This window comes from Heteronotia binoei, chromosome 3 (genome assembly GCF_032191835.1).
Source record: "Heteronotia binoei isolate CCM8104 ecotype False Entrance Well chromosome 3, APGP_CSIRO_Hbin_v1, whole genome shotgun sequence".
Lineage (NCBI taxonomy): Eukaryota > Metazoa > Chordata > Lepidosauria > Squamata > Gekkonidae > Heteronotia > Heteronotia binoei.
Genome location: NC_083225.1, coordinates 167695486 through 167713525, shown reverse-complemented (window position 1 = coordinate 167713525; position 18040 = coordinate 167695486). Strand labels below are relative to the sequence as shown.

Below are 18040 nucleotides of genomic sequence, written 5' to 3'. Positions count from 1 at the left end.
CCCCTCATAGAAGTCTGCATATCTGGAAAGGTTGTAACTATTCCTCAAAGTTGCTGTTTTCTCTCCTAATTTTCCTAGTTCTTGATTGTGTATATATTTTGATTGCTTTAAGTGTGATTGTATTTTCTGCATATATTTTCCAAGTAAAATATTTTAAACTATTTTAAATCTGGAGTCTTCTTTCTGAAATTGGACCTTGGTATTTTCCTGGTGAGATACCACTCCAAAATAGCTCTATCTACAGTCTACCTCGGCTAATTCCCCCCCCCACACACACACCAAATAAAAAGAGGAGACCCCAGCAATTCTGGTAACAAGGGAAGGGAAAAGCAGAAATAAGATAAAGGTGGCAAAGATCCCTTCTGTGAATTCTGCTCCACCTTTGTTTGTCCAGATCTGGAGATGTAGTCCTTGATCCATCTGAATGCTTGTGCAGTTTGGTCACAATGCACAAAATCCAATTACAAAAGTCACGACTGTACCACTTGGCTGCTTGGTGAACAACATTTGGATTTTCATTCAGCTAGGAATATACATGGGGCTCTTCATCTGGAGTGCTGAAAAATATGGTAACTACTCTGGAGAACTTTATAACCTAGTTAGCCTGTTATTTTATTTTTATTTGATCATTCTTTATTTCTGTTTGACCACATTTTATGATACTGTGTTTAACCTTGTATTGTGACGGCCACTGGCCACATACAATAAATCTGCTACTCTGCTGCTACTACTACTCTGGAGGCATACAGTGAAGCATGTTCTCAATATACATTCTTTCCCATTTAAACAATAGGAAACCTGAAATGTTCAGGTTCGTAGCAAATACACTGGTGCCTGCCAACCCACTGAACTATCCAAGGCAGCACTTAGACATCTGCTGCAGTGATTCAGGGAGACAAATAAGAATCATAAAGCAGTAGCATAAAGACAACATTATTTTTAGAAATCTAAAAGCAGAATTAAAAAACGGACACCATCAAAATATGAGTTTTAGGTACATCGCTGCAAACAAATATATTTAGGTGGAAAATGTCCCCTTTTCACTTTCAGTTGTCTGTAAGTGTATTTAAATTAAATTTATTTATTTATAGTCCACCTGCCTCTCTGGGACTCAGATAGTGTTACTGCTTTTCAAGAACCACACACCAGTTTCCTTGATCATAGTAACTCTCTATGACCTTTATGCAATCCAGGCTTTTGCAGACCTCTTCTAGTTCTCCTTCGCAGAAGACGTGGTAATAACGGTGAAAGACAGGACTTGGTTCACACAAGTTTGCAAAATTCGACAGGGGCTGATGAGATTTGGTCAACTTTACTTTTTTCTTTGCGCCATCTTTCAGATGCCAAGGGACCAGCAAGTCCTGGGAGTCAAAGGAAGTTCTGTTGGTATGCACAGGAAGCCTGGGGTGGATTTCCTGGTCTGTGCCACTATTGGGGTGCACTGAACGTTGGTGACCCCTCTCATATGCATCGCTGTTCGTTTCCTCCATCCTGCCCAGGCTAGCTCTTTTTTCTTTCAGGTAATTAGACTTCTGTTTGTTGTATTCTTGTTCCATAGCCCAGACATAAATGAGAGCCCTTCCACCCAGCTTCAGCAAACGGACTAACTCACAAAGAGCAGCCAGCCTTCTCTCCTAGTAAAGAGAAAAGAAAATTGAGTCCATTGGGTGTTAACATAGCAAACACACACACACGCACAATGAAGAAACACTGACATGTCCCAAAGCTATAGTCTTTAAGGGGCAACAAGGCTTCTAACAAGATTCTTATTTTGTTAATCTGGGGGAATTAAATCTGGGTATAATTCATTAACATTGAATTAATTAGCTATTAGGAAATTGATTTATTGGCTGATTGAGTTAGGAGTGCAAATTGGAAGTAGGGGGGTTTAGAACTTAACTAGCTTGAGGGATCATTTACTAGCTAATTGATTAATGGACTACATTAAGGGCTTTAGAATAAATCAACCATTTAAGGAAGGTTAAATTGGCAGGGTTTGGAATTGGGGGGGGGGCTCCTAGTCAGCAAGGGCAGTGGTGATAGAGACAGAACCAGAAAGGATTACTACAGGCCATCTGACATTGGTTGGAGGTGACTGTGGAGACCAGTGGGGGTCGGGGGATGACCGGCCTGGGGATTCCAGTACTCCTGGGGAGGGGAAGATATGACAGTGGGAACAGACAGAAATGTAACGAAAGGCGGTGGAGACATGTGGGTGCTCGGCCCCCTTTCAGTCTGTGTCCCATCCCAATAGTGACAGGGGGTGGGGACAGGTTGAAGTACCCGCCTCCGTCACTGGTGTTATGCAATGCCAGGTCCATAAATAATAAGACCTCGATCCTTCGGGACTTCCTGTGTGAACAGGATATGGACCTGGCATGCATGACTGAGACGTGGGTACGCGATGGGGAGACAGTAGCCCTCTCCCAGGTAGCCCCCCCAGGATACTCAGTCTTTCACCAGTCACAGACTAGCGGGCGGAGGGGGAGGAGTGGCACTATTCATACAGGAGGCTAACTCTTTCCGGGCTCTACCGACACCAGAGACCGACGGCATTGAATGTGCGGGTCTGAAGTGGGATGTGGGAGAGGGTTTGGCAATCTGGCTGGTGTACCAATCGCCTAACACACCAGCCAGCACCCTAGTGTCCCTGAAGAAGGTTGCAACAGGCTGGGCATTGGAACACCCAAGGCTTTTAATCCTGGGTGATTTCAACGTCCATGCTGATGATGCGAACGCCAATCGGGTGACGGACCTAGTGTTATCCATGGCTACGCTAGGACTCTCTCAATTTGTAACTACACCCACCCATCAGGCCAGGCACATGGTGGATTTGATCTTTGCGTCGGGGGTTACGGTGACCCGAATTACTGCTGATGCAGTGCCGTGATCGGACCACTATGTCCTGAAGGCCTGTATGGATGTGCCACCCCAAACCTGTTTAGGCGACGAGCGTATTTTAGCTCGCCCAAGGAACCTAATGGACCCAATACAGTTCCAGAGGGAACTGCGGGATTCCTGGCCCCCTGGTGACTCGCTCAATTACATGGTTGAGTTATGGCAAAATCGACTCACTATGGCCATTGATGAGATTGCTCCTCGGTGCCCTCTGCACCCCTGTGCAAAGATGGCTCTGTGGTATAACACGGATTTGTGATCAATGAAACGGAGGCTCAGACGACTAGAGAGGCAATGGCGGCAGACTCACAACGAAGCAACCAGAACATTTTATAGAGTATATGAGATCCTATGAGATGGCAGTCAAGGCCACAAAGAAAGTTTACTTTGCGGCCATGATTGCATCCGCGAATTCACGCCTGGCACAATTATTTAGTATTATTTGGACTCTTACAACTCTGCCACAAGGCAGACCAAACCATAGGAAATTGGAAATAGGCTGTGAGGCTTTCGCAACATTTTTCGCAGATAAAGTCTCGCTGCTCCGCTGCGACCTCCCTGCCACAATTGAAACAGTAAGTGAACTCGAGGCTCCGTGCCTGTTTTTGGGATCGGCTTTAGACTGCTTTACAACACTCAGCTTGGAGGAAGTTGACAGAATCCTCGCAACTGTACGTCCACAACATGCGCTTTGGACCCTTGCCCATCCTGGTTGATTAAAGCATGCCAGATGGAGCTCCAATATCCTGTACGGGATATTGTAAATAGGTCCCTCCCGGATGGGCTTTTCCCAAAACCTCTTAAAGAGACGATAGTCCATCCCCTCTTGAAAAAAACCAACATCATACCCGGCCGAATTGGCACACTATCGGCCAGTCTCAAATTTACCCTTTTTGGGTAAAATTATCGAGAGGGCAGTAGCGACAAAGTTGCAGAGGACACTTCCGTCCTAGACCCACACCAGTCCAGCTTTCGCCCGGGCCATGAAACGGAGACGATGCTGGTCGCCTTAGTGGATGATCTCCAGCGACAACTAGATCGAGGCGGGTCAGCAGTGCTGTTGTTGTTGGACCTGTCGGCAGAATTCAACATGGTCGACCATCAGTTGCTGGTCCACCGCCTCACCGATGCAGGGATTCAGGGGTTGACCCTACAATGGCTTTCCTCCTTTCCTGTGGTCAGGGACAAAGGGTGGCGATCGGGGGACGATCGTCCCAGAGGCATCCGCTTAATTGTGGGGTGCCTCAGGGGGTGGTGCTTTCGCCGATGCTGTTCAATATCTATATGCGCCCCCTTGCCCAGATTGTCAGGAGATTCGGGCTGGGTTGCCATCAGTATGCAGATGACACTCAGCTTTATCTGCTGATGGATGGCCGGCCTGCCTCCACCCCAGAAAAATTGGCCCCAGCTTTACAAGCCATGGCGAAGTGGCTCAGGCTGAGTCGTCTGAAGCTGAATCCAACGAAGACAGAAGCATCGGTGAGGCGGTCTGAGCCGCGGTGGTCTGGGAAGGAAAATCCCTCTACCAGCCTTTGATGGGGTGCCACTGATATCGGCACCTAAAGTCAAGAGCTTGGGAGTGCTACTGGAGCCCACATTAATTATGGAGGCCCAGACAGCAGCCACTGTGAGATCCGCCTGTTTCCATCTTAGGTGGGCACAGCAGCTGGCACCCTTCCTAGAGCACAGCAACTTAGCGACAGTGGTTCATGCAACAGTCACCTTGAGACTAGACTACTGTAATGCCCTCTACATGGGGCTGCCTATGTCTCGAATCCAGAAGCTGCAGCTGGTGTAGAATGCTGCAGCCAGGCTGTTATTGGGTCTCTCTATCTGGGACCATGTACAGCCGGGGCTGCAGAGACTGCACTGGTTGCCAATAGTGTTCCGGATTCGCTACAAGGTGCTGGTTATTACCTTTAAAGCCCTATATGGCCGAGGACCTGTCTACCTTAGGGACTGTCTCTCCCCATACATTCCCCAGAGGGTACTTAGATCTGGATTGCTAAACCTATTAGAAATCCCCAGGCCAAGGGAGGCAAGATTGAAGGCTACCAGAGAAAGAGCCTTCTCTATTGCAGCCCCCCACTGGTGGAACCAACTCCCAGATGATGTTAGAGCCTTGCGGGATCTTGACCAATTCCGCAGGGCCTGCAAAACAACATTATTTCGAATGGCCTTCAACCAAAGTACATAGCTGTTCAACATCATGGCATGGAACTTAGCACCAAAACTGTTGTTTTAAAATCGTATTAATTTTAAATTGCAAATTGTTTAATTAAATTGTAATTGTTTTATGGCTCTATGGTTTATGGTTTTAGTGTTTTATTGTTGATAGTTATGTTGTTAGCCGCCCTGAGCCGGGATATAAATATGAAAAAAATAATAATTATAATTATTATTATTTTAGCATAAACTTTTGTGGACCACAGCCCAGTTTGGTAGATGCATGTATTGAATCCTCACAAAATATACACATACTCACACTCACATGAGGTTATGAAGCAAGGCTACAAGGTGGGGCCAAAGGCCAAGAAATGCATGAAGTATAAGGTAAGACGTAATTACATAAGATGTAGATGTAATGAAGAAAAGTACAGAGACCTTTCACAATAACAGTCATTGGCAATCTCCTTGGTTTTGCTAAGCTGGTTAGAACATGTAATAGCTGAAGAATTGCAAGGCCTTATTAAGCTCCTGGGAGATGATATCAGACTTCTTAATAAAGTCTAATCCAGCAGTTTCACACCTTTTGCAGGAGAATGACTATTAGATCAGCCACAGTGTCTCCTGGGAAACAGAAAGGTTCTTCCACTGGTTTCTGAATATTTCAGCAATTCATATCATCATAATGTCTGTACCACTCATTGGCATTGTATCTGTACAATGAAATACCAACTAACGGATGGGACGTAAAGTGTGGGATTTTTGCAGTCTAACCCTACACAATGTAGGTAAATGCATTATTTATATTGAATAAATCTGAATGCATTTTAAAGTGCCCTATACTGGTCCAGGGCAAGGCTTCCAAAGCATACTCATCCACAGTAAATAGTTTAGTGTTATGCAGAGCATCACAGCACTTTCTACCATCTTACCCAGCTCCTCTTCCGTTATGCTGCAAAGAACTACAGACAAGGACTTACTGCTGTTGCAAAATGGTGAACCACAGCAATGGAGATACAGGCATCACACGAATTGCTTCGTATTGGCACAGAGAGGGCATCACCCACGAATGCCTGAAATCCCTTCTGTCCACAGATGTCCACAAGGTTATTGCTACGATCACAGCCAAGCTGCAAGAGAAAACGGAGAGGAATGCAGATGAGAAAAAAATATGCCAGTCTAGGCTGATTTTGGAGAAATGCTGTATAGACAGCAGAGGGCAAGAAATCTGGTTTCCCACTGAGCTTTCACACGAGGATGTTGAATCTGACATAACGTGTTTCTTTTTGCTGAGGGGCAATGATCACACCATACTTGGCAATATTGTTTCAGATCATTATGGGGTGTTGGTTTAAAAATATATACAAATGGGATAATTAAAAACAGATTGTAAAAACAGCTAATGTGGCATAGCAGTTAGGATCCAACTATGCTCTGAGAGACAAGAGTTCAAATCCCCAGCCCCCGTCTCTGCCATGAAATCTGCTGGGTGATCTCAGGCCAAACAATAAACTCAAGCCTAGCCTAACCTACCTCGTAGAGTTGTTGTGAGAATAAAATAGGGGAAAGGAGCACCACATATGCCACCCTAATATTCCAAAAAGGAGGGAAAGATAAAAACGTACTAGATGGATAGATAGATCCAAATGGTGGTATTTTTAAAAAACATTTTTTTTAAGATCTTATCAAAGATTTCAGGTTTTCACGGGGGGTAACATCATTAGGGTTTGTAGAATCTTTCGGGCTCAGGTGCCGTGTTCTACTGGAGAAAGTTTTTCTTCCAGACGTTTCGTTCTCGGCTGCGGAGAACATCCTCACTGGCGTTGCAGCCGGAGCAGGCGCTCTGACCTTCTTGGCTGCTGTGCATTGAGTGAGATCTCTTTGGATTTCTCTTGCTTGCAAGATAGTTACTGGAGATGCTGCTTTTAAACTGGAAAGTTCTTGTCTGCTGCCTACATTCCAATCAATTTTTGTGAGATTTTTATTTTTACCTTCCACTAAAATAATTAGATACTAGTCAGATAATAAGGACCTAAGTTCAAACTTCTGAATAACTCTTGTTGGTTCTGTTTTGTGTTTACCATGTAGGAGAAACCATACCCAACCAACCTCAATGGGGGGAGATTAGCAAACAAGTCATTCCATATAATCAGCATTGGTGAGAGACAGACATTAAACTAGAAAAGATTTATGGCAGTGTGCTTTGTTCAAATAATTAAGAAGCCTCTGTCTCCAGCAGGAGAAAAATGTGATCATCCCACTGTGGCTTCATGGGGGAAGGATGGGGCAGAGAAGTAGTAGTAATGTTGTAGAATCTTGCATGGCAGCTAATACTGTAATTGCAATATTGACGTATTTCCTAGAAAAAAATCCAGGGCTAAGAAATTCAGGGCTAAGAGTACAGTATGTACAATGGTTGTGCAAGTTTATTTATAGGGCTACCATATTATGAAAAACTAAAAGGAGGACATATTTCCCAACTACTATTTAAGTGGTGATAACTGATACTAACTAGGAATATTCCTAACCTTCCAACCCCAAAAGAGAACATTTTCATGTTTTAAAAGAGCCCAAAAGAGGATAGACACCAAAAACAGAGGGCATGTCTTCTAAAAAGAGGGCATCTGATAACACTATTATTTATTTACATGACATATCCTGCTTCTCTGCCCAATCACGCTTGTAGGCAAGCTGCTTTTGCCAGAATAGCTGCAAAGCCCAGTAAATATTTAAAATACAAATACATATATTTCATATAGGGTTGCCAGGCTATGCTGGGCAACTGGTGGGACATTTAGGGATGGGGACCTGGGATAGGGCAGGACATTGCATGCACAGTTACTTCAATTCTAGGCAGAGCCCAGAACTCACACCGGGTAGCTCTAAGAATCATCTAGACTCTGGGTTTTCCTTGGAAGTGTAATGGCACACATGATCCTGGTGTTTGTTTTTAATTCCTGCTGCTTGGAGAAACAGCAGGCAACAGGACTTAGGGGCAAGGACTGGCAAGCCTAATTTCAGATTATCAGGTAATGTGCATAATTTAACATCAATTTAATTCATTGGTTGGGACTCTCAGGTGGGTTGCGAAGACACACCTACTGGGTTGCTACCTTATAGCACTGCCTTCCCCCCCTCCCCATCCTTTTCTGCAGAACTTGTTGCTCATATTCATACAGAGAACAAGGAACATCCTGCCTCCCACCTCTTCATGCATACCCACTGAGAACAGGATGCCCTGGAGAAAGTCATTAAGCATGGGAGCAATTCCTTTCTTAGCATAGGCAGGTTTGGAGACTATGACTCCTTCTTTTCCTGTGCAAGGACTGGGAGATTTTGTGACTTCTTACACATGCTTGCAGCATTGTCTGCAGTTAAAAGTGGGTCTTGTGTCTGGAACACTTAAAGACCACTGATTTAGATAATAAAGTGGGAACCTTTAAAAGATTATTTTTCCCTTGCTTTTACCTCCAGTAGACTTCCGCCCTCAATTTCACCTCTGCTTGGCTTCTGCCCTCAATTTCCTCCCTTTAAACAGCCAATTCCATTTCTGTGGCTAGCTGTTCCCAAGATTCCTGTCCCATATACTCAGATACTGTTCGTTTAATTAACTGATGTAGGCAAAGTACACGTAATTCACTTGCTAATAAACAACGTGCTTTCCTCTGTATACACACTTAGCTCCCAAGCCGAATTCAGTTAGCATGAAGATTCATGGCAAATTGTATCACTTCAACTTTCACCCTCATGGAAAGAGAAACAAGACTGCAAAACCCTCATTTGTCCTTGAGATCACAGAATGAAGTGATTTGGGGGCCCCTAATCATAGTGGCATCAGAAGCCCTAACTGAAGCATTATTTCTCTTTTTTAAGGAGGAATGAAGAAGGGAAGATATTTATATAGGAAACATGGACAATAAGGACAAACAATTATATACTGATTCAAAACCATCACAGTTCCCAGAAACCCATCCAGCGTCCTGACTTCCAAAAATATTTTCTAACTAATCAGGAAAAGGAATTGCTGTTTTAAAAAAGAAGAGCAGTTGCGTGCTATTAGTGTCTGCTCAAAGTAAACAGAAACAATGGACACTGTATTAATATAGTAATAAATGTCAAATGAAATGAGTGGAATGTTATAACCAGAAGTGGGTCACAGTTCTGTCAATGAAGGGCTTCTTTATTTAACTGGTACATACACACCCGCCCACACCCATTAAGGATTTTAAATCTATGACTAATCTGATTTTAGCCAGCAGTCATACAGATGGACAAAGAAAGGACAAACAGATAATAAAGTAATAAATAATAAAATAAGTGGCTTTCCTACAGAGTTCATGGCAAAGAGAAGAACTGAACCGGATCACAGCCTGTTAGCTGGTATGTTGTATGTGTTAAGTGCCATCAAGTTGCTTCCCACTTATGGTGACCCTCTGAATTAATGACCACCAAGATGTCAGACTGTTAACAGCCTTGCTCCGGTCTTTCAAACTGATGGTCATGACTTCCTTGACGGACTCAATCCATCTCAAGTTGGGTCTTCCTCTTTTCTTGGTGCCTTCAACTTTTCCTAGTTTTATTGTCTTTTCCAGTAATTCTTGATTTCTCATAATGTGACTGAAGTACAATAGTCTCAGTTTAGTCACTTTAACTTCTAGGGAGAATTCAGGCTTGATTTGATCTAGAACCCACTTATTGTATTTACTGGTATGTTACACCAGCTTATTTGTCATAAGTACTCACAGCTGGAAAGTGATGAGTTTTGTGGCAAAATACACTTCCAGTTTCTGAGATCATTGTCTGAAGAACAGAGCAGCCCCTAAGACTGGCGCCTCCTATCATATTTTACAGTCCCGTTGAGAATAGGAGTCATTTTTTACAGCACGAGAGTGCGCTTTTTTATTTTAACGTTCAAATATAAATGATCACTCAGACCAAAAGGCCACTGTCAAATTTAAGAATATGGGACTACAGAACACACAATTCATATAATCAACCAAATAACACACCAGAGCCAACACGGCCTCAAAAATAAACAAGTTATATTACAAGAGGAAACGGTTATGTCAGAAGTGGCCTGAGGTCCAAACCAGCAATTTCAACAGGGTACTGTGCCTCATTAACAGTCTCTGAGGCCACCTTCTGTGACTAAAAATAATGGCACAGTCATTAAGACACTGAGACACACTCCCCATTGCTGTAAACAGACCAAATTCCATTGACTTCAATCAAACGCTGTCCCAAGTCTGTACAGTATTAAATTGACTGGGAAGAAGGAATTCAATCAAAAAGACAATACTGAAATGACCTTGAAAGGGGCAACACTGTACTCAGAGGAAACATAATGAGCTGCAGCTACAGCTAGCCGAGAGGAATAAAGCATACGATAGCCAGAATATGAAAGTCCTAATTTGCATCTAAATTATATCAAATAATTGTGAAGTCAGGCTTACTTTTACCATCCTACATATTAAAGTGAATCCACTGCCCCGAACAAAAAAATTAGATCTTTGCAGTGGGGGGCGGGGGGAGAAGAGACCTTGGAGCATCAATTACCTGAATTGACACACAGAGAAGGAACTGTAAATGGTACACCAGCGTCAGATTAAATTTGCCTCTGATGTAAATATTATTACGAGCATTGCTTGCGTACGCATAACAACAGAACATAGATAATTACTGCAAACCTGTGCTTTAATGTCGTTAAGCAGACGTAACATTCTCACTGGGAGTATCAGAGTACTGGAAATATTATCGTAATTAACTCATTTGCAGCGATTTCTTTTTAACATGTTGTACAAATTGAACTTTAAAGTGAGACAGGCCTCAACTCAACACCCTGTTCCAAAATGCCAAGATTCAGTCATGAAACATGAAAAATGACGATGAATCTCTGGGCATGTCCAGATGGCATTTCCGGACTACGTAGCAATCACAGTCAGGGCTATTCTACATCCAGCTTCGTATTTGTTTTTATATATAAAACACTGTGCCCCGGAAGGCACAATGCATGGTCACATGACAACCCTTCTGGACTCTAGATGCCACCCTCTGGGTCTATGGCCTGGATCACAGCTCACTACCTGGTATCAGGTGAAGCGTTTCCTGGCAAGGCAGACATGAGTGCCAATGAACACCAAGAAAGTAAGTACCTGTGGGGATTGTATATTAATCAGCAAAATGCCAGTCATTATAACGGGTGAGAGAGATGGCAGCGATGTTACTGAGGCAGATTCCCACCCAATTTTCCCAACAGCAATTTGTTACAGCTGATATTTTACTGCTGGCTTTACAACAATACCTGTTACTGGGATGAAAATGGATTCCCTACATCCCTGTTCATCCTGTCAGAAAGTCTGAGCCCAGTACCAACCCCTTCACACAGTGGCTGACACTGGCTGTCAAGACCAGGGGTGTCAAACTCATTTGTTACAAGGGCCAGATTTGACACAAATAGGACTTCGTGGGGCCAAGTCATGTATGTCATAAAATATAATGCCATGTAGCAGAGATATAAACATTATAAAGGATGCAGATAAACACAATTTTTTTAAAACTTAAAAGTTACAAACATGCTTAAAACTCTTGTGATATTTTGTTTAAAATGGAAAGGGGAGATAGTAGGATTTGGCAATGCAATTTTTAAAATAGAACATCAACAAAAAGTGCAAGGATTACAGCAGAAATTAAAAATATAAAATGCTCTGAGTCTAGGAAAACATGAAATGGCTGGGCATTGCAAGCTTCTCCCCCCACCCCGGGTCTACTCAGATTGACAATGGCTCTCCAGTGAAATATCCCCTTTGGATGTGGGTTCCCTGGTAAGAGTACTCGCTAGGCACCAGTTCTCAGGTCCATTCAGCAGAGACAAGCTGGCTCAAAGCATCAACCCCTTATTTGCAAGGAGCTTCAACTGGCCATAAATACTGCAAAAGTGAAACTGCTTTAGTGCCACTCCATTGAAATTGCAGCACATACATAGTTGCAAGGAAAACACAGAATGGATTTTGCATTAAGGTCTTTGGGGTCAGATAGACCAGTCTATCTGGTTACAGAAACCTTAATGGAAAATCCATTTCACATTTTCTTTGCAGCTTTGCAAGTTCAGTTGAATCAGGCAAAGACAAGGCAGAAGGAGCTGGGAATGTCCTCTGCAGCCTCAGGGCTTCAAAGGGTGAGGACAGGAGGAGGAGGGAGAGAAAATTGCCATGGGCCCAACTGAAGCCCTGGGAAGGCCAGGTATGACCCACAGGCCAGGAGTTTGACAGCCCTGGTCTAGACCTTCAGAGAACTCCCTGTAAATGCTACTGCAAACACCCATTTGCTCTATTTCTGGTTCATACCCCTATGCAGCTAACCATCGTTTCAAACTAAAAAAAGAAGTGCTATTCGGTCATGAAAACTTTTGTTTCTCTGCAGGAGCAGTTGTGTTTTTATCTCTGTCTTTAAAGGTGGCCAGTCTTCTCATATTGCTGAAGAGATCTGGCGAAGGGCAGTTATTTTGACTCTTACTATATTTTCATGCTACCTGCAGTGTATTGGATTACAATATTTTGCTAGAGGACTAAGAAAGGAAAATAAAAACTGCAGAGGAAGCAAAAGTGGCCTTCCTCTAAGGCAGATTCAGGCAACTTATCTAGGACAGCACTTGGTGTGAGACACACTTTTGCCACAAGAGCAAATCAAATGAAAAAATTGGCTGCTCAGAGTGTACAACCTCCATATCAACAGGAAAGGGGCAAGTAAAGGAACTGACAGAGGGCCTCATATTACGATGAAGCAAGGAGGAAAAGAAATCTTGTGCATCTGGGGGAAAAGTGAGCTGTAGCAGGGAGGGAAGTATAGCTGCTGTGATATAGTGGGATAGACAGGGCTTTTTTGATAGCAGGAACTCCTTTGCATATTCGGCCACAAATCCCTGATGTAGCCAATTCTCCAAGAGCTTACAGGGCTCTTAGTACAGGGCCTACTGTAAGCTCCAGGGGGTTTGGTGACATCAGTAGGGTGTGACCTAATATGCAAAGGAGTTCCTGCTACCAAAAAAGTCTTGGGGATAGGATTTGGGAGACCAAGTTCAACCCACCCCCTGCCATAGGACATCGCTGGGTGACCTTGGGCCAGTAATTCTGTCGCATGCTAATCTGCCTCACAGGGTGGTTGAAGAGTTGCCAAGTCCAATTCAAGAAATACCTTGGAACTTTGGCGTGGAGTCAGGAGGCATTGGGGGTGGATCCAGAAGTAAGGTTGTGACAATCATAACTGAACTCCAAAGGGAGTTCTGGCCATCACATTTAAAGGGACTGCACACCTTTTCAATGCCTTCCCTCCATTGGAAATAATGAAGGATAGGGGCACCTTCTTTGGGGTCTTACAGAATTGGACCTTCTGGGCCAATCTTTTGAAACTTGGAGGACATTTTGAGGAGAGGCATCGGATGCTATGCTGCAAATTTGGTGCCTCCACTTCAACACTAACCCTCCCCTCGAGATACTTGTAGATCAATTCTCCATTATACACTAAAGGAATCAGTCTCCATAGGGAATAATGGAGTGCCCAGCAGACATTTTCCCCCCCTCCTGTTTTCTGATGACCCTGAAGCGGGGGAAGGGCCTTCAAACCAGGGCATCCCCTGTCCCCACCTGGGGATTGGCAACCCTAGGTGGTTGTTATGAGAACAGAGTTGGGGAGCAGAGAACAGTATTGTAAGGTGCATTCAGTTTCCATTGGGGAGAAAAGTGGGGCATAAATATCTAAATATTTAGCAAGTTTCCTAGACAGATGGCATAAAAATATTCTTAAAAGTCCTGCAAAGAGCAGGACAGTTCAATATCTTTTCCAGAGCACTAACATGGCCACATGCAGTTATGAGAGGAAAGGTCGTATGGAGTGTGACACCCATATAATATCTTTGGATAAAATGACATTGATACAATCTATTATAAGATGGAAGAGCCATCTTGAGGTTTTCTGAATTCTTCCCCATTTGGTGAAACTTGTATTTGCAAAGTCCTGAGAAAGGTTTCTGTCATTTTCTGGCTCCTGACCTTACCCAGAAAGGGACAAGTTCAGAAAACAGCTTTGTTACATGGAAGTGACCATGAAAAAAAATAATAATGTGGTTATTTTTCTTTGGGGATATTTAATTATGTAATGAGTGTTCATGACCTTCAGAACACAAAATCACAAAATATAAATTGTAAAGAAAAATAAAAACTTCAGGAGACTAAAAGGCTAAGCAAGCACAGGTCAAAAAGAACAAAATTCAAACATTTGCAGCTTTGCAAGTCCAGAAGGATGGGATAGAATGGAAGGAGCAGAAAGCCAGTCTCTTGCGTCTTCTTATTTGACATACCTAGCAGCCTGCATTACTTTTGGCCTTCAAGGAAAGAAATCAATGTGCTGTGGTTTTACCCTCAAATGTGGCCACATTTCAGCCATGGTTAAATCCATTTCCCCTATCAAGTTAGTAATGAAAAACAAAAGATAAAAAGATTGTAATTGTAAGAGAACCCACAATTCCCAAGAGTCAAATTATCCTCCCACACTCAGGGCTCAGAGGTAACCAAAAAACCACTGTGGTCATTTAGATTTACCTCAGAATAACTAACTCCACCTGTTGGAATTAGATAATTTAAGTCCATTGAAACTTGATTGATGGAATTTACCAGAGAGCTGATGGAAAAAGAACTACATCTAATTTTGAAACTCAGCCACCAAATGAAATTATGTGGCTCCCCAGAGAAACATCTCAACTATAACTAATAGCATGAGAGTCTCGAGGAAGCAAATTAAATTCTGGCAAATGCATACAAACACAGCAAGAAAGATGACAGCACGCATCCACAGTGTGAGAGAAAGAGAAAAATTCCCTTGCTTCACTTGTTCTGAGTCAGACCTTTAACATTTCTTTCACGTAGTGTTTTGTTTTCTCTCACACACAGCCACATCACCTTTTGGAAATAAGGTACCATATCTAAACCTAGAAGTTCATCTCTTTCTGGCAGAGAAGCAAAACCATGTCATATACTCAATGGGCTCCCTATTTTTGTCTGTTATTGTCACTGTTTTGAGCAGTCCATCTCCTAGCTATTCTACCTTTTCTATTTCTGATAAAACAACTCCTTGATTGAAAGGATATTGAAAGTTAAGAGAACATGTCCTCTTTGTCCTATGGCCAGCACATCAAATCCATCATCAATTTCCATTACCAAAGCTCTCTCACTTTTCAGTTAGGGTTTCAAAATCTACCGTTATTACCTGTGTCCTGTTGTAAAAAAATACACACAAAATTATTCTGAAGTGAGTTGTGTTTGATCTCATCACACATGCTGTTTCAACAGAGAAACACAATAACACAAAATTTCACCTATACATACTTTACTACCAAAATCACACTAAAAATGAGAGTGTCAAATGGGAATCTCAAAATAATAATATTAATAATGTCGTCTATTGGTTTCTTTGGTTTGCCTACAAAAATGTGAGAATGACAAGACAGGTGACATGACAGAGGTTTACAAGATTATGCATGGGATAGAGAAGGTAGAGAAAGAAGTACTTTTCCCCCTTTCTCACAATACAAGAACTTGTGGACACTCAATGAAATTACTGAGCAGTCAGGTTAGAACAGATAAAAGGAAGTACTTCTTCACCCAAAGAGTGATTAACACATGGAGTTTACTGCCACAGGAGGTGGTGGTGGCTACAAGCATAGACGGCATCAAGAGGGGACTGGATAAATATGCGGAGCAGAGGTCCATCAGTGGCTATTAGCCACAGGGTATAGATGGACCTCTCTGTCTGGGGCAGTGATGCTTTGTATTGTTGGTGCTTGGGAGGGGGGCAACAGTGGGAGGGCTTCTAGTGTCCTGGCCCCATTAGTGGACCTCCTGACGGCACCTGGGGTTTTTGGCCATTGTGTGACAGAGTGTTGGACTGGATGGGCCATTTGCCTAATCCAACATGGCTTCTCTTATGTTAGAGTTCTGAGGTACTAGAATGGACTGACCAGACTCCAACAAAAAGGAATGACATTTTTTAATAGGAGAAAACTAGTGCAGCAAGGAACGGGGGTGAGGCAGAACTTTTCTCCTTGTTCAAAAATTGTGTTTTCCACCTACAAACTAAAATAAAACAGCCCACTTTACTGTTCCAGACAAGAGCCCCATGGCACAGAGTGGTAAAGCTGCAGTACTGCAGTCCTAAGCTCTGCTCACAACCTGAGTTCGATTCCGGCAGAAGCTGGATTCAGATAGCCAGCTCCAGGTTGACTCAGCCTCCCATCCTTCCAAGGTTGGTAAAATGAGTACCCAGCTTGCTGGGGAGAAAGTGTAGATGACTGGGGAAGGCAATGGCAAACCACCCCGTAAAAAGTCTGCCGTGAAAACGCTGTGAAAGCAACATCACCCCAGAGTCGGAAACAACTGGTGCTTGCACAGGGGACTACCTTTACCTTTTTTTTTTTTACTGTTCCAGAATTTTCCTGCATAGGTAGGTCTGTCAATTAGGGGCAAACAGTCCCAACAATGGTTTAACAATGATTTATGGTCAGTAGTGGTTGACCATAGACATAATGTAACTCGCCCTGAGCCTGTTCTATGGGAAGGACGGGCTAAAAATCAAAATAAATAAATAAATAAATAATCATGGGATTTTTTTTTCACACTTGCTACAATTGCAAGAGCTTTCTCATCAATTCCTTTCAGCTGAAGTCATTGTTCTATAGTAAAATGCAACAGGGAACTCATGAAGATAAGAAGATATTGGATTTATATCCCGGCTTTATATGCTGAATCTCGAGTCTCAGAGTGGTCACAATCTCCTTTACCTTGCCCCCTCACAACAGATACCCTGTGAGGTAGGTGGAGCTGAGAGAGCTTTTACAGCAGCTGCCCTTTCAAGGCCAAGTCCTGCCAGAGCTATGGCTGACCCAAGGCCATTCCGGCAGGTGCAAGTAGAGGAGTGGGAATCAAACACTTGACCACTACACCAAACTGGCTCTTGACACATGAGAATCTGCAAGTCAATGACCATACGGAAAAGGCTGGAAACTACTGGCTTAGATAAATGCCATGCATAGAAAGGTGTCATCAACATACTGATAATATCCTATTCCAAAGCTATGACCGATCTCTGCATGAAGGTTTCAAACAGATTCTATATCTTCATCCTACATACTTTATAGAACATTAATGACCAAACAGTTGTGGGGGGCAGGTTGTATCTGAGCAACTATCCTACCTGTTACCCTTATTATTGGCAAACAACTGCCCCTGTACTCACCACTGTTATCCTCCATTGCAGAGAACCAGCAGCAGTATCCCCCCCCTTCTTTATATATGCCTGAACAGTGTAAAAACCTGGGAATCTTTCAAACTGAAAGGTTTATAATTATTATCATTGTAATTGGCAGACATGTTTATCTCTGCTGTTTCTATTCACTTATAAAATACACATTGCTGTTAAAAACCCTGTCTGGAATTATAATGCATCTGCTTCCAGCAATTTATTTTAAACCAGAAGGAATCTACTGATTTATAAGCAGGCACGTTTTTTCCCTGAATGCTGTAGCTTGAAATAATTATTAGTTCATTGGGGATGTTAACTACATTGCAGACTTCAGTTCTTGAATGAAAGTTCGCCAGAGAAAGGAATCTGAGAATCTTAATAAGGACAGATGGCTGCCAAGGGGAAGGAGAAAAAGCAAACAAAAATATGTCTCCCTTGCCTCTCCAGAAGTATGCCAGACTATTTAGGATTGGAAGTATAGCTTCTTGGGCTAAGAGTGTGTATCGATGTTTCACCAGTCTGAACCAGTAAAGCCTTCCCAAAAGACAGCATGGACATACTATTCATCTTCCCTTGCAGTGCAGAGACAGAGTTGGGAGTTGGGTGTGTTAGTTCACACAAGGAAACAGTGAGACCAACAGGCCTCTGTAAGCCCTATGAACATCACCCAGAATCCTCTTCAATTCCA

At 42.9% G+C, this 18040-nt stretch overlaps 1 protein-coding gene across 1 annotated transcript in view; it reads right to left on the bottom strand.

Annotated features, from left to right (window-relative positions):
• Nucleotides 1-917: 917 nt before the first annotated feature.
• Nucleotides 918-18040, bottom strand: part of ALKBH8 (alkB homolog 8, tRNA methyltransferase) — a 71936-nt gene continuing 54813 nt past the window's right edge. The window contains exons 12-13 of the mRNA XM_060234860.1: nt 6045-6194; nt 918-1634 (exon numbers count right to left, since the gene is read on the bottom strand). Coding sequence (XP_060090843.1) covers nt 1122-1634; nt 6045-6194 — 663 coding nt within the window. The 3' untranslated portion in view covers nt 918-1121. The remainder of the gene's footprint in view (nt 1635-6044; nt 6195-18040) is intronic.